This window comes from Pecten maximus, chromosome 5 (genome assembly GCF_902652985.1).
Source record: "Pecten maximus chromosome 5, xPecMax1.1, whole genome shotgun sequence".
Taxonomy (NCBI): Eukaryota; Metazoa; Mollusca; class Bivalvia; order Pectinida; family Pectinidae; genus Pecten; species Pecten maximus.
The window spans coordinates 41,052,185-41,079,684 of NC_047019.1; the positions used below are offsets into that span (position 1 = coordinate 41,052,185).

Sequence of the window (27,500 nt, forward strand, 5' to 3'; positions counted from 1 at the left end):
CGTGATGTGATGAGTTTAGATAAAGTTCTGATATAAGCAAGTCTATCCCAGCTGTTTTTAAAATTACATTTCATTTGCCATTAACCTTATATAATTATGACTTTTGTACATACCAATACTTGGTTTATATATAGGTATCTTTATTGGATCAATAACGACGTCACAATAAATGGATGCCGTTTACATATAGAGTGAATGATGAAGTACCACGTATATACTATACTTCAGTTTAGTCATGGCTAAATGCACACAGAATTAGTTCAATTCACTTTTTAAAAAGCATTTTCGATAGCTTCTTCAGAATTCAAAATAATGTGTATATAATTATAGCTATATTTGTTCCTTCACTAGACCATTTGAATTACTTGACATCGTCTCTCTATGACTGAATGACATGGAAATACTAATAACGGTGCGTGCCTAGAGCTTTATCGAATGTTCGATCCTGAGACAAAAACAAAACGGGTAGCCGAATTAGGGAACTTTTCACGCCAAGGCAATTTTCATTTTCAAAAAGGTGCCTAAACTCAATTTTATTTACAACGTTCGTGCACATAGTTTAGACTAATCTTTTACCACATTACTTTAGTGTCATCCACAAACAATTCATATACCAAACTCTTAAAACACAATGAAATTGATGTTAACTATTTTCGTGTTGTTTCCTTTAAGTTAAAAGAAACACAATTTGAATTATATTACAATGGTAGCTGCCCTCGGTGAGCCAAGACTGGTTGAATCGGCTGTGGTTTTAATGGACCTATCCATACATAGATATTAATCTTCGCCGATGGAAAAGTCCAAAGATGTTTTTTCTCTCTCTCAAACATTACTTGGTATTATTTGTCTTACCGGATACTATCATAGGATTAAGTTAATTATGATATTTAATAACTGTAACAGGTTTTATAAGCACAACAACAAAATGTGTATTCTCATATTTAATTGTTAATCGAATGACATCTTAATTAATCATCTATATCTAAACAGAAAATAATGTTCATATGATGTCTATATAAGTTGAAAACTGACACCAATCTTTGTGTGTATCCAATGATGGCTCATGTGTCCTGTTTGTGTCATTTGGTCTGTTATTTCTTATCACAACTGCCATCGTGGTCAAAGTTCACTCCCCTGTAAATAAAATTACAGTCAAATTAAGGGTCCAATAAATATTTCCATCAAAGTATTGTATGTGACAAGATCAATGATACCACGTTACCGATAAACACACATATATACATGCTACCGTTCAGATATTATAATTATATACCAAAACATCGATACATGGTTTTATTCCTTAGGCATTTGTCCAGTCAAATAACAATAGGGAAGACGTAGTCTGGTACAAGTGCTTCTGAAGATTACTTTCTTTAAACTGTAAGTAACATAATTCGATGCGAACAGTAAGGTGCTTGGGAATAGTCTCAAAGATCAAATAAATCTACCTTGGAAAAAAGGCATATAAAGATGGAAGCAATTCGAAGAAAGAAAACCATGTCCTGTGTTATATACGTTGTACATGTTACCAGTTACTTACATGCATTCCATCTCGCAGTCGTTAGGATAAGTAAGTCCGTCCTCCCCACACACAGGGTTGTATCTTCTGCTACAGATACACAGGTCGTCCTCGCACTCCCCATCGTGCAGCAGACCAACTTGACTGTAAATTTAGTTAAACAAATATCACAAACAAATAACTGATATAAATTAACAATTTACTCATTATACTTTACAATGAAAACTTACGTTCTGTGATATTTTTTCTACTGTTATCAGTGACAGGGCTATTACGAGTTGATGCAATTCAACAATGCCAATGGGTTGGGATCCCTAACATACGACTTCCATGATTGAAGACATGATGGATCTGGTTAATCAACTTTTGGTGAAAGATTCGTCTCTGAAGTTCGACGCGTATATTGATTGGTAAGTTGTGAGCCTCGTATTGAAGGGGGTACTCGATGGTGTTCTTTTTAAAGAGGCTTACCCGCAGACGGACCGGTAAACGGCACATCTCCGATCACTAAATAAACTTCAGTACACGTTTCTATGTGACAAAATTAGAGGCTTTCCGACTTTATTTCTTGAAAACAATTACAGAATATGTATTTAAAAGACGTTTTAAAACTCAACCTGAGAGGGAAATGTATGGAATATAACGGCAAATCTTCTTTGTAAATCGCCGCTGCCTTTGAAGCTATCACTGTGCGGCACTGTGCACGTGCTTGTTTCTTTGATGTGTCAATCAAATTAGACTCCACTTTATAGCGGGGACTTATTGCGGGTTGCGATTAAATAAATAATATTTAAAAAATGAGGTTTTAATATCACTTTTCAGCGTTTTATAAGGAAAATAAAATGAAAAACTCAACAATTCCAACAATCTGTCATGTGTAAAAAATCTTTTTCTATTAGCCAATTTTTCTGATCTCTCTGCGGGCAAGCCTCTTTAAGTCCTACTATTATCTGACTATATAGGGCCGTGGTTAGTTTATATCGACGAGGTAGCACTTTAAAGTAAACAAGACAAGCGGCTTTTGCAAAATGGACAAAATCGGTTAGGGTTAGGGTTAGGGTGATAGTCTGTCATTGCCATGGCTGCCATTCACAATTGTGGCTTTAAACTGATTGAGCATCCGCCTTATTTCGTCTTTTTCCAAAACTGAAACAGCTATTTCAGACACCCTAACTCTAACTCTAACATGCAGTGGATGACTTTCTGAACATCCAAGAATAGGAGTTCTATAAAAGTGGCATTGAGGCACTTAAACACCGCTGGCAAAAGTGTACAGATGCTGGAGGGGATTATGTTGAAAAATTATAAAATATGTCCGGCAAAATTCAAATCTTTCAATACGAGGCTCACAACTTACCAAGCAGCCCTCGTACATTTGAATGATAAACATACCCGACAGCTGTCTTTCAATAACCGGCTCACACAAAGAACAAAACTCTTAAACTCTTAAAGAAAATTCTAATAATTGTTTGAAACTGGTTTGTGATATTTTCAGTAGAAGGTAATTATTGCTATGACGGCGAAAAATAACCATAGTACCTTTGCCATTTTCAATTCGTGAATTTTTTTTTCTAAATACAATACAGTTTCTTATGTTAAAGTTCTCTTAATAGTCATGAACCCGAAGTTAAGTAACAGGTATACATGTACTTACTTGCATCTCCTTAAACAATCATTATCGTATGTAATACCATCCTCACCACAGACCTCGTGTAATTCTTTTGTACATTTGCATGCTCTGTTAAATTTAGGGGCCGTGGTTGTTTGTGCAATCGCCACGGAAAAGCAAATTGCCAAGACAAATAGTGACAGCTTCATCGTAAGATTTCGGATACTGGTGCGTATACCCTGGAGAGTAGGTAATGATGCAATTCAACAAAATGAGTCTTATATGAAATAAAAACGAATGTAAAATTATCACATAACTACAAAGATACACTCCATCTTTACAAATATTTTAGAAAACATCATTTTAGCATACTGACTCTACAATGGCGATAGTATCACAACACTCCTACATTGTATGACAACGACAGTAACATGTTTTATTACAACAACAAAACTCCGTGTTTTTACATTTTTTTTTACACTTTTACATTCCAACAAAAATTATAAAAACGAAAGTTACCATAGCAACAAAAGTCAAATTATATCATACCGACAGTTATACCATAATAAAAACATTCCTTCGTTTTATTACAACAACAAAACTCCGTGTTGTTTACTACTCTGGTAAATAAACCTGCCGGACTGCACGAGTTTCCAAGCATTGCTAACCTGTATCTTGAATTGAACATGATATACGTCCTAAGGGGGAGAAGTAATCCGACTTACCGACAGTGGTGATCCTGTAGTCTATCTGTTAGAACTAGGACAGCTGAATGTGTGCTATGTATATGTAGAGGTTGGTGTTTATAATTAATATCATAAGCTTATATATTTCTGATTCTAACATATGACGTGTATGTAACACATTGGCCAAAGCCGTCGGCATAGTTTTATACGCCTAAGTGTTTTACAATAGCTACAATATCTTTTTAAATGTATCATGCCTAAAGCCGGCAACTGGAACGCTGACCAGTCTATTTGGAGCCATTTGAAACCTTTAACCATATTTTACACGTATCGCATATACTGAGAAATATCTTGTAAACTAAAGTCTACTATGGACATTTTAAAGCTGATAATATATATCTTTATACAAGCACATAAACGATATTTAGGTAAAATATCGTAGATATCTTGGTTTTTTAAAACATGAATGCGATAGAGATCTTGTAAACGGAAATTGTTTCTTAAAATGCTAAGTGAAGACTTGAGTGCGAAATCATAATCAAACTGTGTCCTGTTTGCTTTGACAAGTAAAGAGTATAAATGACGTAGTCCTGACAATAGATCACTTGTGCGAAAGGGTAAAGACAGCTTCAAATTGCCAAGATGCATATCTGGCTTCACACTTTAATTACTTCCCATCGTTGAATAGTGAACTGTTGATACTGCCATTTGCACCCATTTCTTTTAAAGGGAAAAGACTTTTTCGAAGGGTCGCAATGGCAATGTCTTTTGTCTTTTGTCAGCGTCTCCTTGCCATCCGACCTCAAAAGCCATGGCAATGTCTTTCGTCGGCCTCTCCTTGACATCCGTCCTCAAAAGGCCATGACAATGTCTTTCGTCGGCCTCTCCTTGACATCCGTCCTCAAAAGGCCATGGCAATGTCTTCTGTCGGCGTCTTCTTGACATCCGTTCTCAAAACGCCATGCCAATGTCTTCTGTCGGTCTCCCCTTGACATCCGTCCTCAAAAGGCCATGGCAACGTCTTCTGTCAGCGTCTCCTTGACATCCGTCCTCAAAAAAGCCATGGCAATGTCTTCTGTCGGTCTCCCCTTGACATCCGTCCTCAAAAGGCCATGGCAACGTCTTCTGTCAGCGTCTCCTTGACATCCGTCCTCAAAAGGCCATGGCAAAGTCTTCTGTCGGCGTTTTCTTGACATCCGTCCTCAAAATGCCATGGCAATGTCTTCTGTCAGCGTCTTCTTGACATCCGTCCTCAAAAAGCCATGACATATCTTTCGTCGGCGTCTCTTTGACACCCGACCTCAAAAGGCCGTTGGCATGTGTTCGGTCGGCGTCTCCTTGACATCCGTTTTCAAAAGGCCATGGTTGTTTGTTTGTGAATTAACCTCTGTATGAGCTTGGTTCAGCAGTATTTAGAATCGAGAACTTGATGGAGACGACAATTTTATATTTCAATCACATCTGTGTTATTATCGTTCTTGACGAACCGATAGCAGTCGATTGATCAGTGCTTATGCAAAACATTTACATTGGTCGTTCTTAAAATGTTATACCGTAATTAAAACTCAAAATCGGTGAAACTGGTATTATGTAATCGTGGGAAGGATTTACATGAGAATCTTAGTATCTTAGAATCATGTACATGTATACGGAAGTGCCGTGTTTTGCTTAGTTTATTGACGATAGTATCTACTACGCGGAAATCGTTAGGTGAGCAAGGTCTTTACTATCAAATCAACTCTTTTGTGAAGGAAGCGAAGTTACTTTCAAGAAATGGAAACTCTTTCCTAAGAAAATCGAAATAAGTAGCCTATCCTTGTTCAGCTCAAGCAGATCCTGGTTAATGGGGATATTTCGAGGTCTGTAACTGCCGTGATCAATGGATTTCTCCTCAGAAAACATTAACAAATTAAACCGCCTCTTTAATCCAAGAGGAGCGGATTTATCGTCAAATTATTTTGGATTGGATGGAAAGTCTTGTTTTAATTTAAACATACATCAGCAAACAGATACCATAAATTTTGAGAATTTGAAAAATTTCAGTAACACGAGTTTGACGAAGTTTTAATCGGTAGAATTTGTTTCTATTTTGAAACTAATTTCTGCATCAAAAGAATCGAAAATTTGATGCTTGAAAACAAAAGAATAGAAAAAAAAAATTATATGAATGTGCGATGTTTTAGTACATATGGTAACTGAATATGAATTGGCATGCGTATATAATTACATGTGTGGCCACAACGACCACTCAGTATGGGCACATTCTTGACACGAACAGCTCGAGGCGGAGTAAGGCGGTATTGGTCAGGCCCATTACGAGAACAACTGTTACATAGTTATAGACTAGTATTCATGTTGCATTGTACATCAATCATGAGAAGCATATCGGTATTTCACGCAGTGCATACATCAGGCCTTTCCAGGAAAATTGTATGAAACATAATCCATCTACAGCTCTTCGCCTCTTTTGATCACCAAATGTGTACCGAGTACAAGTTTTGATTTGACACTGCTTTGTAAATTAAGGACGCATTTTTTATGAAGTTTATGGCGTTGTGAGCCTTTTACGATCGATGTCCTTGTTATGTAATACATACCTCTATATCCATATCTGAAATTATATGCTCAGGATCGAGATGGTTTTTATCAACATTCTAATTCATGCATAGGTGCTTAGCGCGTTTGTAAGTCCAAGACCGATTATATTAGTCTATAATCGGTCTTAGACTTATAGACGTGCTAAGCACCTATGGTTCAAGTGATCACATATTTATCGGTTCTAATCATAAAGAACATTCTAAATAGTTAGCTAAGAGTAAGAAATAGCATCTAACCGTTTCTCATTTTTCGATACGGCGCACAACTTTTCTACTTCAAGGCAGTCCACGGACGCCGTATACATGTATAGACAGAAACATTATATTAACAGGTATGACATTAAAAGAAACATGTTTTTTTCACTAAATCTAGTGCATTCCCATCTCCATAACTAACAAGTAAGCTATTCAATAGTAATAGTGACCTTGACCTTTGACCTTGGAACATCGAACCTGAAATCAATCCCAAGCAAGCACTTCCAAGGGATCTCAAGTTATCTCAAGTAAAGCTATTTTCTATTTATAGTAACAATGACCTTTGACCTTTGAACCTGAAAAGCAATATAAGCAAGCACTTTTGGTAAGGAAGCACTGTATGAAGTTTGAGCCTGATTGGCTAAGGAAAACTCGAGTTATCACATGAAACAAATTTTCTATTTATAGTAACAGTGACCTTGACCTTTGACCTTTAAACCTGAAAAGCAACTAGTTTTGATAAGGAAGCACTATACAAAGTTTGATTTTGATTGCCCCAAGGGAACTCGAGTGCCCCAAGGGAACTCGAGTTATTGCATGGAAACCAGTTTTCTATTAATAGTAACAGTGACCTTGACCTTTGAACATGAAAATCAATCCCAAGCAAGCGCTTTTGGTAAGGAAGCACTGTATGAATTTGACTTTGATTGGCCCAGGGGAACTCAAGTTATCGCACGGAAACCATTGCGCGGACGATGACACCGCCGACACCGACGAAGTGATACCTATGTGTCGCCTTTTTCAGGCGACACAATAAAATGGTTTTAATGCATTTTGCAGTTGGTGTTTAAAGATTCCCTGATGCAAAAGGTCATTGAGCTGAAGTTAAGGGTTAGTGTCCATTGGTCAACTTCTTCTTTAAATCGCTACTAGTCCAAAATATCGGAATAGATTTTGACTATTACATGGACCATCTTCCAGTGAAGGGGATGCAGTTTTATTTAAATTGGGCTCAAAACTCCCATGACAGGTATTTTTCAATCTAATGGAGCTCGTACCAATACGCAGGAACATGTTGTCCTCACTCTGCTTTGTTCCATAAGTCACTCAAAAAGTTTTACGACCATACAATTACCTGTTACAGCATTGATTTCGTTATGAATTACATCATGAATATATTTACCAAGTGAGGCCAAAATAAATTACTTGGTTCTCAGACCCTCCCCAAACAGATTTGAAGAAAAAAAAGAAAAAAAAACCCTGATCTCATCAATATTTTCCCTGGTTGATTAAAAAAAATTTCCCTCATTAATTTTTGGGAGAAGAATGTGGAAACAAGCATCACCAACAAACCTTTCTCCTGTAAATTCCATCAAACTATAACCATAAAATGAGAGCATGTTTATGCAAAACAAAGACAAAGAATATTGATAAATAATTGTTTTCCTCGTTTTGAAGCAGTTTATATGAAAATTGATGACGATTGATTTGAAAAATAAAAATAAAAACTGCTCTCATCTGTTTTTTCAACAGTAAAATAATAATCATAAAAAACTCCTTCCATCATCTCTCTTTAGAAAATTAGCCCGAGAAGCAAGTTATTGATTTCATTTAGCCTAACCTTTAGTGGAATACTGACTGTTATGTAAATGTATATTGTAAATACATTTTTATGTATATAATATTTCATGTGTACAATGTATCACATGTTTGTGATGAATTACTTGGTAATCATTGTACATTTATACAATAAGTACTGCCTATATCATACATTTTCTTTTTAACAGTCCTCAAAACACTATGAACAAGCCCCTCAATATATTATACTGAATACATAAAGGCTTGTCAAAAGTAAAGTCACTGAAACAGAACTTAAATCTTACAGAAAAATAATACATATATCTTTAATAGATATTTCTGTACACATTTACACACAAATGTTTATAGTAACAAGACTGCTCATTTGAACTCCATTTGTAAGAATTAAAATGTCTCACTTAAATTGTCAATCATTGAAAGGGCAGTTAGTCTACCACATAAATCGAAACTTTTCTTTGTCTGCTGGAATTTCTCCTGAATCCACGCGTCTGTAATGATTCTTCTGAAAAATACAGAAAATGACATGAGATGTCTGTGCAGGTAAGATGATTACACATTTATATAGTCTTAAAATTAAACATGTACAATGCATGTACACTACAAAAAAACACAGACGAGACGAAGGATTCTACCAGCCTCCAGTAAAACATTACACAGGTACAGTATAATTCTTATTTTCTATTCCTTTCTCCGTTTCAATTGTAATTTTGTAAATTGGGCCTATTACCATGTGTTGGCTTGTTCTATGCTGTTTTTTCCTTCCTTCCAAAAATTGGACCCTTCAATCATTTGTGAACTGTTTTGAGACAGTTATGTTGCTGTGATTATATTACTCCAAGCTATACTTCATAATTACATTAATTTTTTTGTATTACAAACTTGAGACAAAGGGGACATGCATGCTAAGTTTACTGATGACCCTTTAGAATTTCTGAGAAACAGCAGTGTAATAAAATTTACATGCACCATCCATTTTGTAGAACCATGGTTGCCTGAAGATATAACTTGTTGATGCAAGTTTTGTGGCAAATAAAACTGTGGACATAACAAATTTGATTTACTCTATATATTATTTTTACCACAATCTCTTTATTGGTAATGCAACATTTTGACTTGAGAAACATGGTGACATACCATCAACTCCTAACATTTGTAACTTTACCCATCCACCACTTCAAACCTTAACAAGAGGCCCAGAGGGCCTGTATCACTCACCTGGTTTCATGAGATATGAAACAAGAATGATCCTTAAGTATATTTGTCGCTGGTATTGCTATGTCAATATATCATAAGCATTTTATATGGGTACATGTACATTGGTTTTATTGTAATTCTAAAAATGTCAATTTACGTAAATTGACCCCTTTTGGCCCCACCCCTCAGCCCCCGGGGGTTCAAACCCAACATTTGTACAATTTTATATACTCGCCCCTTAACCATTCTACCATACAAATGTGGTTTTTATGTCAAAAAGTACAATTAATCCATGAAATGAAATTGACTTTGAGCAAAACCCCATAGGGATTGCTACCACACAAATGTGAGTGATATCCATTGCTTAGTTTCAGAGAAACCCAATTAATTGACCCCTTTGACCCTGCCCTCTGCCCCCCGGGGGGTAGTTCCTGCCTTTATACAATTTTGAATTCCTACCCAAAGGGGATGCTACCAGTCAAATATGAGAGATATATATATCCATTGCTTAGTTTCAGAGGAGAAGTTGTTTATATAAATTCTGCCAAACTGACCCCTTTTGGCCCCGCCCCTCAGCCCTGTCATTTGTACAATTTTGAGTCCCCACCCCATAGGGATGCTTTTAACCAAAGTTGGTCAAATTCCAATCAGTGGTTATGAAGAAGAAGTCAATTGTTGTTGGATGGACGGATGGACGACAGACGCCACTGTATGACATAAGCTCACCTTGGTCCTTCGGACTTAGGACCAGGTGAGCTAAGAATACAAAAGCTTTAGAAAAATGTATTTGTATTTTGTAGCTATAGCTATAAGCAATCACATTCAAGACAAAATGAGCCCAATAATCTCAGTACGAAAAAAATTAAAAATTTGGAGCATGATTTCAAATAATGCATTCAGATATACCCAAGTGTGTAACGATACATTACGTATTGTAGGTAGAAGTGAACTGAAAAATCAACCAGTTCCACAAGTAGGTGGAAAACTTTATTATTTGACAACTGGTTTCGTCAGGGCAAAAACATAACAATTTTCAGCCCCTATGGTACCCTTAATGTGATACCCTTGTGACATTATTGTTATGAAGTGTGGTAACTCTAGCTTACACAATAATTGCTATAAAATGGTGATATTAAATTAATATTCTGTTTCCTAATAATATGATGAAATGATTAAAAATATGATCAATTTAATTTCGCTTATAAATTCTTAATTTAAAATTTTTTTAGTCCAAACTCAAGCTTTTCAACATACCCAAAGTAACTGTTCAAACACATCATTTTTGAATCTACTATACATGCATGTGAATGACAAAAAGTTGTGATATATATGCTTAAGAAAAAAGTTAACCATTAGCCAGAAACCTGAGGATTTTACATAACATAATTTACAATTTAACAACAACAATAATCATATCGCAGTATTAAAGGGATATTCTGGTCAAGCGGGAAATATTGCAACTTATATTGCATTAATATCGATCCTTTAAAGCTAATAAATTACATATGACTACTTACCAAAGATCGATTCATTCCATAACAAAGAAGACCAAGAGGGAAGACATACAACATAAAACCCTTAAACATTGTGATGGTTGAATGTGGTTTGAAGAGATGATATCTTGCCATTCTTGCTGACATATGTCGCTGCACTGCTGGATCGAACTGAAAAAAGTAAATAATCCTGATTTTAATTGACAATGGTACAATAATGTTTTCACCAAAATCCAGAAGCATTTTGTTAATGTTACCAATTTCTTTTTTCTATCACATACATCTGAAGTAAATTGAGACAGAATTATATACCCTGCAGAAGATAATAAATGAATACTGTATATACATTGTATGTATATATATCTATTACCATGTAAATTTGGTTTTTTAATTCACAAAACATAGCAGTGATGTTCATCAGGATGAATGCCATATATATGTTTCAGTTATTTGGCAGAAAAACTTGATACATACAATATATCCTGAGCCACTGCTGTAGGGATTAGTTCTTTTTTTAAGCCATTCAGCACGTGCAGTAGTGCGCATTGCCTTCCTTTTTTCAATTATTTTTAGTTCCTCTGGAGATTCCCTGAATAGCTCCCATGGATTCCAACCAGAATCTTTAGAAGCCATGTCCTGTAAATAAATGTAAATTAATCATACATCCAGGGACAAATTTAAATAATAACATCATCTCAGAAATCAGCCGACTGATACAAAGTGTTCAAGGGGAAATAACTTGTACTAAATGATCATTAAGTGAAGTCAACACATGTACATGTACAGCTCGCTGAGTGGGTTGAAATTTCGAATTAGTTTTTTGAAAGAGGCCAGCATAATGAACATACCCGGGTAATTAAGTCAAATACATATAGGCTAAGCTGTATCCTCATTAGTATTGACATGACACTTCGGGCATGTGACTTTGTCCCGGCAAGCTATAACAATGGTGGATTTGAATCAGATGGTTTTAGTTAATCTCTGGTGTATATACATACAGGTGCACATGGTACCAGTACTGTGAACAGCGCAAAAGCAGTATATTGATAATTGGAAATATCAAAATGATTTTGACATGGGTTCAATTGATTATTCATAAAACTGTCATCAAGAACTAAGTTTTAAAAGATACATGATACTGATTGTGAATTTTTATTTCTTTGACAAATTTCCGAATATAGCTCAAGATGCAATATATTTGTCATGTTATTCCCACTTTAAAACCATGTCAGAATTAAAATATATTAATGTGTTTTATGTAGCTATGTGATGCGTATGTTAAATATCTCGCTATACAAATATATATTACCATAATCTGCAAAATGGCAGAGATTATGAAAATCAGCTAATGCATTTAATGACTTACTATGAAATTACATACATATTACGTTAGAAATCATTACCCTGGTAGTCTTCCTTCATTTTGAATCATTAGTCGATTATTTGTCAAAATTTTCTAAAGGTGAGATATAATTCATCCCAAATATTGGACCAATTCATATTATAAGAACTAATGAGGAACTATATATCCTGTCTTCTCATAGTAATGTCTTGCACTAATCATGATGATACATGTAGATATGTATAATATTGGTTGTGCAATGTCATCTGTATAATTCCTTAGGAATAGAATTTTCAAATGTCTGATCAAGAAAAATTACCTTATATTAGTAATATAATATGCTATGATGCAGGCAGTTACATGTAAATCAGAGAACTGTGATTGTTATTTAGTTCTCTGGTGAAACCATAGATCTTTGTGTCAAGTACAATCTGAAGTTTGAGTTTTTATTGAAACTGTATATATGATTATGGAAATGTTGCATTGACTGATATTGAGTTTATTTTCCAGACAAGGATATATTAATCCTTTACTCTGTACTCAAAAAGATACAATATACATAATATACATTTGTATATCATATAATAATATGAAGTATGAGCAAGTCACATAAAAATATTTTTAGTGTTTATATAATTAGTTGCGTAAGTTATTAGTTAAACATTCATCCTTATACTAATACATCGGCTCTGTAATTGTATAAGATATCTTGTTTTCCAAAAATTTATCTACATGTATTATGTTTTTGAAACTGTTCGTGTTTGGTCTGCATGATTTAACTGTTTCTGGCAAACTGTTCCAAATGCGTGCTGCTCTCACAGCAAAATAATGTTTTCTCTGTAATGAAGATGCTCATTGTGGAAAAAGTTTTTTTGGAATTCCCTCTGGCACTGTGTTTGTCTGACATGTCAGACCACAGTTTTATATAGGTACAACGTTACATTCCTGGTCGTAAACTTGATCATGTCTCCCTGTAAGCGCCTATATGACAAAGTAGGTAGTTCCGGTTTTTTTAATCTTTCTTCATATGTTAAGTTTTGTAGACCAGGTAGACATCGTGCCACTCTTCCTTGAACGTTTTCAATTAAATCAATATATTTGCACTTGTAAGGATACCATACTGCACTTGCGTAATCAATCTGAGATCTAACGAGAGATTCATATAAAATGGAAAGTTCTTCTTAACATACCAAACATTGAGGAGTTTGCTTTCTTTACTTTTTCACTAACATGATTTTCAAAACTTAAGTCCGACTCAATCAAAAGGCAACTCCTATATCTTTCTCCTTTGATGTTGTTATGATGATATATGACCAGATATTCATGTATTCCTATCATGTGTTTACATTTATTATGCGGGTGCATTTTCAGAAGCCATTCCACACTCCACTTGCACATAGTATCCAAGTCTAAAATATATCCGATTCCAGACTCTCAAAATGTATTTGTATGTCTGTTTTAGCCGTGTATAACGCAGTTTGCAGTCTCTATATTACATTCTGAAGCATGTAGATTGAAAATGATCCCATTTAGGCCTATAGTGTACATATTTTTTCATTCAACATAATAATATAATACGACCTTCTACTTCTACTTCTAAATGATAATAACCAACTTCAACAAGTTGAAGATAATGTCATGAGAGAAAAAAAGATGCGGCCGTTTCCTAGAAAGCCAAAAAATATGTGTATATATAGGTATTAATTAATTTGGGGGATATATATACTGACAGGAGGGCCAGTCTTAAAAGATCCAGCTGTTGGACAGGAGGTAGCCCAAGTTTCCTCTGGCCCTGACACCATGTCTGGTGTAGGGCGAGAGCGCACTACTATATATGAAAACGTGGATTTCTCCGACACCATTTGGTGTCGCTAAGATTTCCCTAGTTTCCTCTAGGAAACTCGGGCTAGACAGGAGGATATGATATCTATACATATTTGTGAAGGGTATGCCTTGATTGCCTGTTTGTTGGTATGGGTCTGTTGTGTTTGGCTCTCTATAGTATACATAGATATTTTCATTAACTCTGTAATACAGAACAAGAACATAGCCTACTTACTAGTATATTAAAGTTTCTAAATTTCTAAATGGTAATGACCAACATCAACAAGTTGAAGATAATGTCATGAGAGAGAGAGGAGATGCAGTCGTTTCCTAGAAAGCCAAAAAAGATAGATATAAATTAATTTTGGGGATATAGACTCAGCTGTTGGACAGGAGGATATATCTGGTGGGATCTTGTTCCACTCCGATATTGTAATTTGTACGTGGAAAAAATGATTGCTTTCTGGCCATGGTTTTGCAGTGTGGTAGTTGAACTGATTTGTGATGGGTATGCCTCGATTGCCTGTTTGTTGGTGTAAGTCTGTTGTGTTGACTGATGGCTACAGTACTTGTAACTTGGTTGTTGATAATTTTGTCTGTCAGCCAGGTCGAGTACACCTAATTCTGCTTATGTGGTAGGCCTACATGTTTTCTAGTGGTGCGAATTAGACAGTTAAACAGGAGGGATATTTACTAGTCATCATATTACTGCGGGGCATCAATAAATTGAATGCAATGAAATATCACACCTACCAGCAACTTTATATTTACAGCCGCAAGGTCAGCTACCGGATGTTCGTATTATCTATCTAATCGCATACCTTGCAAGCGGTCACAATTTTCCGGCTTGTTACAGTGTAATATTCCCTTTAGTAATAAAGTTGACTCACAGTAAAATTAAATAATTGCAGTTTATTACATATTCCAGTATTCGTGCTGCCCAGAAAGTCTAATTTCAATATTTCTAAGTTAATTTTCAGAAAGTGCACTGTACTGTAGTGTTTTTTTTTTTTTTTATCTTTAACAGTACTGTCAGTACTGTGTTACATTACAGTATCGATCATGTCTAAGTTTGACCAGAACTCTGTAAAAGTACAAATCACATAGAAACAAAAAGTTTTCTAACTTTTTACAAGTGTTAACAGTATTTGTTAAGCTTATTGACGGTTGTTTATATAACTTTGCTCGTGATATAGTACGATAAAATAATATATCATACCAATAAATCATTATTTGAGCGAATACGGATTTCACAATTACGTACTTTCCGTATCCGATTTGTGCTATAGTCATATCACGAGTGAAAAAATGGCTACAAGTTAGAAAAGTCATCCTCATCACACCAACAAATCGATTGTCCTGACAGTTACTACGCAGTGACATAACGTGAGATTGTTTTGCACATGACTTTTTTTATTTATTAATCTATGTAAGTATGAAATGAATCTTATCCGATATAAAATGTACGGACATCACCAAGAATGTTGATACGGCGCACTTACAGCTTTTCACAAGGCATAGGTGGTCCCGCGCCAAATATTTATATTTTCTCTGAGAAAAAGAATACTTGACTAGATTCTATGGATCAATCTCATACTGGAATGTATACACTGTCTTTGTTATATATTTTTACACATAATGAAACTGATTGTGCCCACTGCCATATATACAGAAAATTGAGACCAGTCTAGAATTGCACTAGTTTACTGATTACTGTGCAATATGCAATTACTGTATTGACTTTAGTTGAGGTACTGTATACACGAGAATAAACTGCATTTCTATATTGTTTACCGCTTATTATTTGTAACTAATGTATTATTGCATTAAATATAACATATTTTGGGAAATAATAAGCTTAGTTTTCTTGATTTAAACTATGTAAGAAGAAAAACAAGAATGATATTTGGTCTTTTTCGGTCCATTACGTTGTGATTCGGGTGGTTATAGTTTGCACTGTCACTTGTCACTTGCTAAATGGTGGGTCAACTATGAAATTTTGACCAGCGTAAAGTGAGGGTCTACACGAAGGGAATAAGAACACCAATTTGGGACTAAATAGATGTTTTGGTGTAAATGAATATCTTATTTATCTATATATATATGTAAGGTATAGGTGTACGTCATGCCCAATTATATTTTGTATCAAAATCTTAGTGACATCAAACGGTGTCGGAGAATTCCACATTTTCATATAGTGATATGCTCTGGCCCTACACAAGACATGGTGTCAGGGCAAGAGGAAACTCAGGCTTAGCTACATGTAGCTAATTATCAGGTAATAAAATTCCTTAAGCTAGTGACAATAGTATTTTTTTCACAAACAAATAAAAAAAATATTAAAACATCATATCAGACTCCCAGAGTTTGATCACAACATTACATTCTTAGACACATCAATATTAATGTCCGTGATATTCACACAACTGACAATGGAAGGCTTACGTGTGTAGAGCAAGGGTACTTAAATTCGCAAACCAGACGATTTTTAGCGTATTTCCTCTGTGCTGTTTTGTTGATATATTGACTAATGCCAGACTTTTGCCTTTTTAAATATATCACTTCAGATTAATATCAGTTTGTTTTAAAACAAAATCTGACTTATATACTCAAAGAAAATTGATAAGGTTTCACAAAAAGCAATGTTAAATAAACTCTTGTGTTTATATACATTAATCAATAATATGTAGTCTTAGAATGTATAACAATATAATGTTTTTGTCTGTAGGCTATCAATTGACGAGTTTAACGACACCAGCATTAACATTTCATATATATATATATAGTTAATTGTTATGTTGTTACAAAATAGCGTGTGCGAGGCCTATGATTGTGTATTCACCTGAAAGAAAAAAAGGATCTATTTCTAGCTGATAAAAATTCTTGTCTAAATATTCAAAAGAATATTCCAAAATAATGGCTTCCTTACAAAAAATGCTCATTTGAAGTGTACAGTATGAAAAATTTAGTCTGTGTTCCATGTTGGGAACTGACATTTGGAAAAACCGAAGTTGGAGTGTTCTAAATAGTTCACATGAGCTTCAGGTGACAATTTTCCTTTTTGAAAGTTTAACATGCTCACCCTTGCATACATTCTCCTTAAATGGATCTGCTTTATTTCTGAATTTTTAACAAATGAACAAAATGCTTGTTTAAGGATCCGATTTTGGTACTGTCACCTTACTAGGTGATTTAATATTTTGTTTAAAATAATCTAGGGCCCAGTGGTTGATTGGGATGTGCATTTGCAAATATTTAGGGGGGAAATCATTTAATCAAAATGCAACGAAAATTGAATAAAATTTCACCAAGTATTTTAATTAATAACAGCTTAATCTGCAGACCCCTTTCACTTTCATCACCTTGTGTACATTACCTCTGTAGGGAGCAGTCATTATCTTAAGCAGAAATGTCTGTAAATTGACACTTTCCAATATCACATTCTTTTTATTTTTGAAGATTATCATGGCATTGGGCTTTAACTTAGTTTATAATTAGGATGTTGTTTGTCTGCAAAATGGTTGAAAACTGCTTTAATCAACAAAATTAGAGAAGTCAGATTTCTCAGATGCTTCTCATATGTATGCATTAATTATCTTAATTCCTATAATCTTGCTATCAGGCACCGGAAGAAAAAAATAAAAAATGTGCTTATCTCTATTGTGATATGATGTTTAAGTGGTAAGAATATTATTGTAATTGAAATGGAGGTAATGGGTCAAGGATAAAGGGAATGTCCCAAAAATACCCAATAGGACCGAAAACATCCAATAGGACCAAAAATACCCAATAGGACCAAAAACACCAAAACACTTCAATCTACAATAATATATTGCAAATTTTAAAATGAAACATTGTATAAATTTAACAAGAAAGTATTAAAAGTAAAGACACCCTCAGGTGACAACAAAATCTATTAGACACAGTAATATATATATATGAGTTATAGCGTATATATATATATATATGCAATGTTGTTTATTCAAATTTAGAATCATGCAGTGATACATGGTCACATTGTTCAGTTGATTTTTCATCTCAACATTACTCATTGCAAAAGTGATAATTGGAAATGTAGGAAATGTCAGGATATATGTAAATGAATATCTACCCCTGGTATGGTTTTTGTGTTGGATGTAATATAAAAACTTAATCATAAACAAATCATTTTATTTTACAGATCTTGTGTATAGAGCAACAAAAGTGAATCATATTGAAAGAGGCACAAACATGGCTGCATTACCAGCAGCTAAAGGGACTTACCAGTTTGAAACCCAGGGTGAGATTTTTAAACAGCGTATTATATCTAAGGATTGGTTGTTCCAATTTCTTCAACATCCTGTGAAGTAGCTGAGTCACATGTGGCCTGCAGTTACAGATTTGGGTGCTTTTCAATATAGGCAGATATATACTGGCAGTACACATTTACATACATGTACTGTTCTATCGGTCATTCCATCTATCTGAATCACCTTTAATTTCGGGCCAATAACTCAAGTCAATGCAACTGGATTGATCTAATTTACTACTTTCTCATCAAGAACACTTGCTTGGGATATCCCTTAAACATCATTGTTGCAATCAATAGAAAATTGGTTTTTGGACAATGGCTCAAGTTAAAATTACAGCTCAAACTAAACACTCTATCTCCTCATCAAGATTGCTTGCTTGGGATTTCTTTTTTTCTAACGGTCAAGGGTTAAGCTCACTATGAAGATATTTGGTTTTCTGACAATAACTCAAGTTCATTATTAGTGCTGTGCTCAGACCCCTTTCACTTTCATCACCTTGTGTACATTACCTCTGTAGGGAGCAGTCATTATCTTAAGCAGAAATGTCTGTAAATTGACACTTTCCAATATCACATTCTTTTTATTTTTGAAGATTATCATGGCATTGGGCTTTAACTTAGTTTATAATTAGGATGTTGTTTGTCTGCAAAATGGTTGAAAACTGCTTTAACGAAGCAATACTCTACTTCGATAGGCAACAATGTCATGATACGATACGTATTGCGATACAGACATCACGATACGATACATATCGCGTATACGTGAAATTGTCATAAATTGAAACAAATCAAACAATATTTAACGTTCAATCTGAAGTTTTAATGACACTCATTGAACCCATTTTTAACAAAAACAGTAGAATTAAACAGATCTAAATAAATGTCAAATATAAACAGGACTCTTGAGTCTTGTCACTGAAACATTGTTGACTCTGAATGTTATACCTTGGGTCAACAGCGTGCAACAAGTTACAACTCACGGAAACATTCATTTCCACTGCCGAAAAGGGCGCAGATCATTTATTATAAACTAGTTATCGATACATCATGTAGCATGTTTGCTATCAGCTTTTAAACATAGTGGTTTTTGGCTTTATTTGTGTTAAACCTGTCCACGGTTTTCGGTTTTCAATACTTGTCTTGCTGGTAGTGTAAAATTGTCAAATGAGGGGTGATGCTGATTTAATGCGAATTCAAGTTATTGTGTTCCCGGAATACGTTAACTCCGCCTCCCATTCTGTGAATATGGCAATACTGAATACTCTACTTCGATAGGTAAGTTCCATGTGCCGTGGACCCTTGACTTGTTTCAAGTCAACAAATATCTTTGATTTACAAGTCAGAGGAGGTTTAGTACCAAGATATAGATATAGATAGAGAGATCAAGTTAAACAGAATTACACATGGCTGTCAGCGTTAGCCATTGTCCATATTTATTCGCAATCATCAAGGCGCTCTGCATTGGCGACTTCATACAATCCGGTTACAAGCGTTTTACTGATGGTGCGCTTCGGCGCGCTCGAATCGCTGTATCAAATGTGTTACATGGACCCGCACCCATGCCGGCGATATTACGATACAGGGATGACTGTATCGATGTATCGTATTGCGGCACAAAACGAACATATATCGATACGTATCGATGTATCGTTACAGCACTATTCATTATATATCAAACTCATCAAACTTCACATGTTGCTTCCTTTTATTAGGACTACTTGTTAAGGATTATTTTTGGTCAAAAGGATCATGAACTGAATGAGAGGATTGTTTAGTAATACTTTGAATTGGTGTAATTGTAATGTTTTAAGAGACTAAATTGATAATAATGGTATGGCAGCTGGTTTTAATTGAAACTATAACATACATAATGATGTGATCGTTTTTTTATAGCTTCGCTCTAATATAAGGGGAATCCCCGTTTAGCTCTGTAGGTAGAGCAGCAGACCAAGAAACTGTGGGTCATTGGTTCAATCCCTGGTAGAAGCACACAATTTGCTTTCCCTTCACATTGGTTGCTGTTGAAGCATCCATAGTGATGCAGTCACTATGTGCTAGGAGGACTTTTCATTTTGCTCATTTTACCGGTATAGTAGATTGACAGAAGAGCAAGTCAATAAATGGTCACTGGTTCAATCCCCGGTGGAAGCACCATGCTCACATTTCTATTAAAATATTGTACATGTTCAAAATATATATTATTTCATATCAGTTTCAGGTATAGTGATTATTGATTGATAGAATTAGAGTTTTCTCCCTTTACTTGTGATAAAGGATGCCACTGAGGAATAATGCCTGTAAATATTGATTTTAATAGTAATAATGTGGAAAGGACTTAATAGGCTAAGTCTGATGTCCGATCTCTTTGACATATTGAAAGTCAATATAATTTTGTTGAAATTGAAATTGATTTATGGAATTGGTCTGAAATTTATAGTGATATAGTAAGAAAGTGTAATTTTTTGTTTTTGATATTTGTTGTCTACAGGCAGTTTTGACTGGGATAAATATTTAGTAGAGACTGGATCAAAGCCAGCTCCAGAAAGCTGTTTCAAACAGGTAATTACATTTCTAATACATTGTATACTATAAAGTTATAAAACATGTACACCTGCATGAGCTCTAATGTGCTGTTGATGCCACAAACTGTATAAGTCATAACACATATGGCTCTAATGTGCCATTGATGCCACAAACTGTGTAAAGTTATAAAACATATGGTTCTAATGTGCCTTTGATGCCACAAACTGTCTAATTTATAAAACATCTAGCTCAAATAAGCCGTTGATGCCACAAACTGAATATAAGTTATAAAACATATGGCTCTAATGTGCCATTGATGCCACTAACTGTATACGTTATAAAAAATGTGGCTCTAATATGCCGTTGATGCCACAAACTGTATACATTATAAAAAAATGTGGCTCCAATGTGCTTTTGATGCCACTAACTGTATAAGTTATAAAAAATGTGGCTCTAATTATAAGGTGCCGTTGATCCCACAAACTTTGTAAAGTTATAAAACACATTACTATTGCCTATTGCTGTGGTGGAATTTTTATTTTCCAAACTATCTGCATCTGAAAATTATGTGTAGGCTTGATTACAACTCTTCAATGCCTCACAAATATATTTTATTATAGCTGATAATATTTTCAAGGTTATTTAATTTCACTATAACTGTACATGTGTCATTAAATATACCACGAAAACAAATACCCAGCAAATATCTGTATACACAAATGTATGGACATTTTTAATGTGGAATGTTTACAAGATGCGAGTATGAACAATTTTATATCTACAAACTATAGGTCAGACTCTGACAACTGCAAAATATTATCCCCGAGAACTTTAACAACTAGAACGTAAGATATGTACAATGAGGACAAGTAATTCTTCCACTTCCTAGACCATAGCATGTGCTGTAGTGTGATGTCATTTATATTATAAATTGTCATAATAACATTTCCTCATTGACAAGGACTTTTCGATTGAATGATTTCACTTGGCAAATTGCTTTAAGGTATAGATATATTAACTGCTGAGACTATTGTCCCTCATCACTGCTTATTATGTTTGCATGAAAACAACACAGATTCAATTTACTTATCAATCATTTCAGTCTTTTACTCCGCCTGCTAATGAATTCAAACTAAATATGAAGATAGAGGCAGTTGATCCTAGAAATCTGACATCTATCTGTGTGGCAACAGTGGTGGGAATGATTGGCCCTCGTCTTCGACTCCGGCTGGATGGAAGTGATGACAAAAATGACTTCTGGAGACTTGTGGATTCCTCAGATCTCCATCTCATCGGTTATTGTGAATTGTATGGAGGACTTCTACAACCTCCCCTAGGTAATGTTTTGGTGAGATTCATCACTTTAGTGCTCTCCACTATGAAAAAATATGATGAATTATCTTTAAAAACAGTGATAAAATAACATCACGAGTCCCTCAGACTGACTGCAGTAAAAAGTGATATTGAGCATAAATGTATTTTGAAAATTTGACAGATTGCTAACTTTCATTCTATCGCCACGTAGTGAACAGTCTAGAAGGCTCAATCATATATATGCATTCTGATTTACATATGTTTTATAAAGCTAGCTAACAGTTATTTTCTTTTTGTTATGATAAACACCCTATCACTCCTAGATAATACTTGGTATCACTATATGTCCACAAATTACTGTAAATCACCTTCGTGTAACAATAAGCTGCTTATTCGATGTTATTTCCTAAAGAGAGACAAGAGGTAAAATAAGGTAATGATTGTAATTGTTTATACATGCACATTATTGATACTAAGATAATTAGCCAAGACTTCCGGTTCCGTGATGAACGAGTGAAGGCAGGCTTGCACGTGGAGGAGCTAAATTCCCCCAGGAATGCCATATGTGTCTAAGAAAACTAAAAACAATAAGCCTCATGGTCGCGGTAACATCTCTCAATATATGCTGAGAAGTTCAACCAGTGGTGACAGTGACGACAAACAGCGTGTGAACGCAAAAAATACACATCGACCAGAGACGAACGATTCCAAGATGGCGACTGGGGAGACCGTAACAAACCAGGACCTAAAAGACTTGATTCTGAGCTCTACTGGCAAATTATCTAGCCGCATTGAGGAGGTAGTGAGGACTTTTGGAAAAAGAATTGAGAGTCTAGAAGAAAATTATCGGAAAATTGACGAAAAACTGTCCAAAGTTTCCTCTGAACAGCTTGAGATACAGAATAGCCAGGTTTTCTGCAATGACAATTTCGAGCGACTAAGTTCTCTGGAACCAAACGTTTCCAAGCTACTTCAACGCATTGCAACACTTGAGGCAGAAAATAAGTATCAGGAGGCTCGAAGCAGAAAGTATAACCTTCTGATATATGGTGTCCACGAGACAAAAGACGAAGATACAGAACACGTGGTTAGGAATTTTCTGAAGGAAAATTTGGCCATGGACAACGCGAGGGCAGACCAAATGTCCATAGCGAATACACACAGAATTCCAAGGAATCCAAATGCTTTTATTATGGATTCAGCTACTGACAAAAGGCCAAACGCTATAATTGTGAAATTTATTCGAATGAAGGACAGAAACGCCACACTGGCAGCTGCTAAAAATCTCGATAGGAATTCAAAGATGTCGGTGAGAACGGACCTACCAACCGAGCTGAAAAAAAGACGATCTAAACTTTCAAACATTGCATACAAAATGAGGAGAGAGGACAAGCTACAAACTGCGATAAGAGAATCGGCGAACGATGTCTGGCTTGAATTCAGGAAGGAGCGAAGTGCCCAATGGACGAGATTTCGCGATAGTACAACGTAAATGTGAATGAAGGACGAACACGCGCGTGTCGTGGAGTAAATCTAGTCCTCTTTAACAAAACAACTTTTGTTTATAACAATTTATTCCATTTATTCGTTTATGTCCCCACATGTTTTCAGTTTACAAGACGTTAATCTACTTCAAAAATGGCGCTTTTATTTGTGTTATGGAACTCTCCGGGAATGGTGAATAGGAAGGTATTGGCAATGGTTTCCGGTCAAAACAAACCGGCATTGAGACGAAATACTTTACACACTTCATGATAATATTTATGACAACGTTTATGTTTTAAGTAAGTCTAACTTTCAGAATATGACTGGTCGCATAGACAATTATCTCTCCTCTTTCTGAAAGGTATATTTTGTCTATTGAGACTTTATTTTAGCCCACAATTGTTAATGAAGTGGGAAGATCCCCGTGTATATATACGATGTGAAATACTTACCTTATGTGAACAATAGATAGTCTAGCAATATTGAAACTACCTTTTCTAAAAATGGAGTTGTCAGTGCCATCTGGCGACGTTTTTGGCATTGCTACTATGATAGTCAATATATATGCTATCGTATTTACAAACAAAGAAACCATGTATATGTGATGTAAAAGTACAGGAGGGTCTAATGTAAATTCTTACTCAATATAATAGATGACATACCAGAGCCTTGGAGCTCTGAAGGAAAAAAAAGAAGTCATTCTAGCCTTGATTTAAATAAGTTGTGTGGAATAATCTGAATACACAAGACGGTTTTGTTTTTTCTACAAATTATTTTTAAAATGAATAATTCAAACTTCAATCAAAGGTTGAATATTCAATAAGTTAATTAAATACAAGTTGGTCCTCACAAAGTATGTGAACCTCCAAGTGTACGTCATATCAATATGACTTTTCTTGCTTCATTGAAAGAGTCAATGAAGAGGGAGTGTGTGAAATACGGAATTAGAATGATATATTTTTTGTCTTTGTATGTTTTGTATGAGTGTGTGAAAGAAGTAGTATATTTAGTTGCCACCATGAAAACTTGTTCTAATGTAAACATCATATTTAAAATTAACCCAAATGGATAGTGTTAATATTATGAGTCTAAACTGCAGGGGACTGCGGGATGCAAACAAACGTAGAGATGTTTTTAATTATTTAAGGAAAAAAAAATTCTCTCTATACTGTCTCCAAGACACGCACTTCACAGAATCAGATGAAAAATTAATTCGATCGCAGTGGGGATATGAGTGTTTATGCAGTCATGGTACTCATAACTCGAGGGGAGTGTGTATCTTAATAAATAATAATTTTGATTACAAATTAATCTCTGTTGATGCAGACAAAGATGGTAACTATTTACTAGTGAATATATTGATAGAAAATAAATTTACAATTACTTTAGTGAATGTCTATGGACCAAATAGAGATGATCCAGATTTTTACAAAACATTGAAAGGAAAAATATTAGAGAAAGAGGAGGAATTTATAATTCTATGTGGTGATTTTAATATGGTTCAAGATTATGATTTAGACTGTCTTAATTATAACTCGAGAAATAATGTTAGGGCTAGTGAAGAGCTACAAAACACTGCAAATGACTTCGGCCTTGTAGACCCCTGGAGAGTCAAAAATCCAGATTTAAAATGCTACACTTGGTTTAAAAAGAACCCTATAAAAAAATCCAGACTAGACTTTTTCCTTATTTCTTCCGAGCTGTTAACAAACATAGGTAAAACAGATATAATTCCAGGTTACAAAACTGATCACTCAGCAATCACCTTGCAAATAATAATATCTGACTTTAAACGCGGTAGGGGATTCTGGAAGTTTAATAACTCCCTCCTGAAAGATACTCTTTATATAAATAAAGTAAAAGAAACCATTTTGAAAACAAAACAAGAATATGCTCTGCCGGTTTATAATATTTCAAATATACCAGAGATAGACCCATCTATGTTTCAGTCATCACTCAATGACCAATTATTTTTTGAAATGGTTTTACTGAATATACGATCCATGACTATATCTTATTGCTCTAAAAAGAAGAGGAAAAATAGGGAAAGACAGATACAATTGGAAAACCTTATCAGAGTCACTGAAGAATTAACTCTAGACAACATTGACCCTAATCATATTCTAGTAGAGATTTTAACTGATCTTAAGTCCGAGTTAGAGGACCTCCGGGAAAATCAAATGAATGGGCTGCTAATAAGAGCAAAGGCTCAGTGGATCGAAAGCGGTGAAAAACCCACAAAATACTTCTGTAACTTAGAAAAACGTAATTATGTTAATAAAAATATCACAAAAATAATCCAGGGGGATGGTAAAATTATAAGCGATCAAGATGATTTGCTGAACGAAATAAAAAACTTTTACGTAAATTTATATGCAAGTAAAGATAATGAATTAAAAGAAGTTGATTTGGATACTCTTCTCGGGGATTATGAAGTGCCTAAAATAGACAATGAAACTAAATCAGAGTTAGATCGACCAATTACCATGAAAGAACTAGCTCATTCAGTTAAATGTCTTAAAAATGGCAAAAGTCCCGGCCCAGATGGGTTTACAACAGAATTCTATAAGTTCTTCTGGATTGATCTCAAGTTTTTTATCACGAACTCCTTAACTATGGGTATTCAAAAAGGCGAGTTATCACTTACACAAAAGCAAGGTGTTGTATCTCTACTACCTAAGGGTAATAAACCTAGAGAACTCCTAAAAAATTGGAGACCAATATCTCTTCTTAATGTCTCCTATAAAATACTCTCTAATGCAGTTGCTTATCGATTAAAAGATGTTTTAAACAGTATAATACATGAAAATCAAAGGGGTTTTTTAAAAGGTAGATTTATTGGTGAAAATGTTAGACAAATTTATGACTTAATGCAATATGCAGAAGAGAAGGAGATACCTGGTTTATTATTATTAATAGATTTCGAAAAGGCCTTCGACTCTATTTCATGGAACTTCATAACAAAGGTTTTAACTTATTTTAACTTTGGTAATTATCTCAAAAATGTTATCCATACTTTATTCCAAAAGGCATCTTTATGTGTTACACAACATGGTTTTTTCTCTCAATTTTTTAATATTGGTAGAGGATGTAGACAAGGCGATCCGCTGTCACCCTATCTTTTTATTATGTGTGTGGAGATACTTGGCATATTAATAAGAAATGATAAAGACATAAAAGGCATCAAAGTCGGTAATAAAGAATTCAAGTTATCGCAGTATGCTGATGATACTGGTCTCACATTAGATGGCTCAGACAAAGCACTCAAGAAAACTTTAGATCTTCTTACTCAATACGCCAAATACTCTGGGTTAAAACCCAACATCGAAAAAACAAAGTGTATATGGTTTGGAACTAAAAAATTAAGTACGGATAGGATATGTGCTAATAATAACCTTTCTTGGTCAAATGAACCATTCACTTTCCTAGGAGTGAAATTTAGTCCGAATCTGTCAGAGCTTGCTGACTTGAATTACTGTGACAAACTTAAAGAAATTAAAACTCTCATTCACATATGGTCAAAGAGGTGTCTTAGTCCAATAGGTAGAATTACAGTTGTTAAAAGCATCATTCTTTCTAAATTAACACATTTATTTATAAGTATTCCAAGACCTGATAAGGACTTTGTAAAAATCCTAGAAAGACTTTTATACAATTTTATATGGGGCAGGAAAAACGACAGAATCTCGAGAAACCTGATAGTTCAAAATTACAAAGATGGCGGTCTTAAAATGGTTCAAATTGATGCTTTCATTAAATCCATGAAACTATCCTGGATAAAACGCCTGTTAACAAATGAGAATTCATGGACCTACCTTTTTGAAGAAGT

The 27,500-nt window shown here is 34.7% G+C and overlaps 3 protein-coding genes across 4 annotated transcripts in view; 1 reads left to right on the forward strand and 2 right to left on the reverse strand.

Moving 5' to 3' along the window:
* Positions 1-926: 926 nt before the first annotated feature.
* On the reverse strand, positions 927-3,940 carry LOC117328042 (serine protease inhibitor dipetalogastin-like). Its single transcript, XM_033885371.1, has 4 exons — positions 3,854-3,940; positions 3,174-3,366; positions 1,541-1,663; positions 927-1,134 (listed from the first exon to the last, which is right to left on the reverse strand). The coding sequence occupies exons 2-4, from the start codon at positions 3,335-3,337 to the stop codon at positions 1,092-1,094; spliced, it is 330 nt and encodes a 109-aa protein (XP_033741262.1). The 5' UTR covers positions 3,338-3,366; positions 3,854-3,940; the 3' UTR covers positions 927-1,091.
* A 4,550-nt stretch (positions 3,941-8,490) lies between these two features.
* LOC117328047 lies at positions 8,491-14,891 on the reverse strand. The gene is made up of 4 exons (XM_033885377.1): positions 14,812-14,891; positions 11,367-11,528; positions 10,917-11,063; positions 8,491-8,707 (listed from the first exon to the last, which is right to left on the reverse strand). The coding sequence occupies exons 2-4, from the start codon at positions 11,523-11,525 to the stop codon at positions 8,636-8,638; spliced, it is 378 nt and encodes a 125-aa protein (XP_033741268.1). The 5' UTR covers positions 11,526-11,528; positions 14,812-14,891; the 3' UTR covers positions 8,491-8,635.
* A 470-nt stretch (positions 14,892-15,361) lies between these two features.
* The window catches only part of LOC117328048 (sex comb on midleg-like protein 2), a 32,625-nt gene continuing 20,486 nt past the window's right edge, over positions 15,362-27,500 (forward strand). For both annotated transcript variants that reach the window (XR_004532788.1, XM_033885378.1), the window contains exons 1-4: positions 15,362-15,487; positions 18,239-18,337; positions 20,838-20,908; positions 21,975-22,209. Coding sequence is in view for 1 of the 2 variants with exons in the window: in XM_033885378.1 (XP_033741269.1) it covers positions 18,289-18,337; positions 20,838-20,908; positions 21,975-22,209 (355 nt within the window). In the remaining variant the exon portion in view is untranslated. The remainder of the gene's footprint in view (positions 15,488-18,238; positions 18,338-20,837; positions 20,909-21,974; positions 22,210-27,500) is intronic.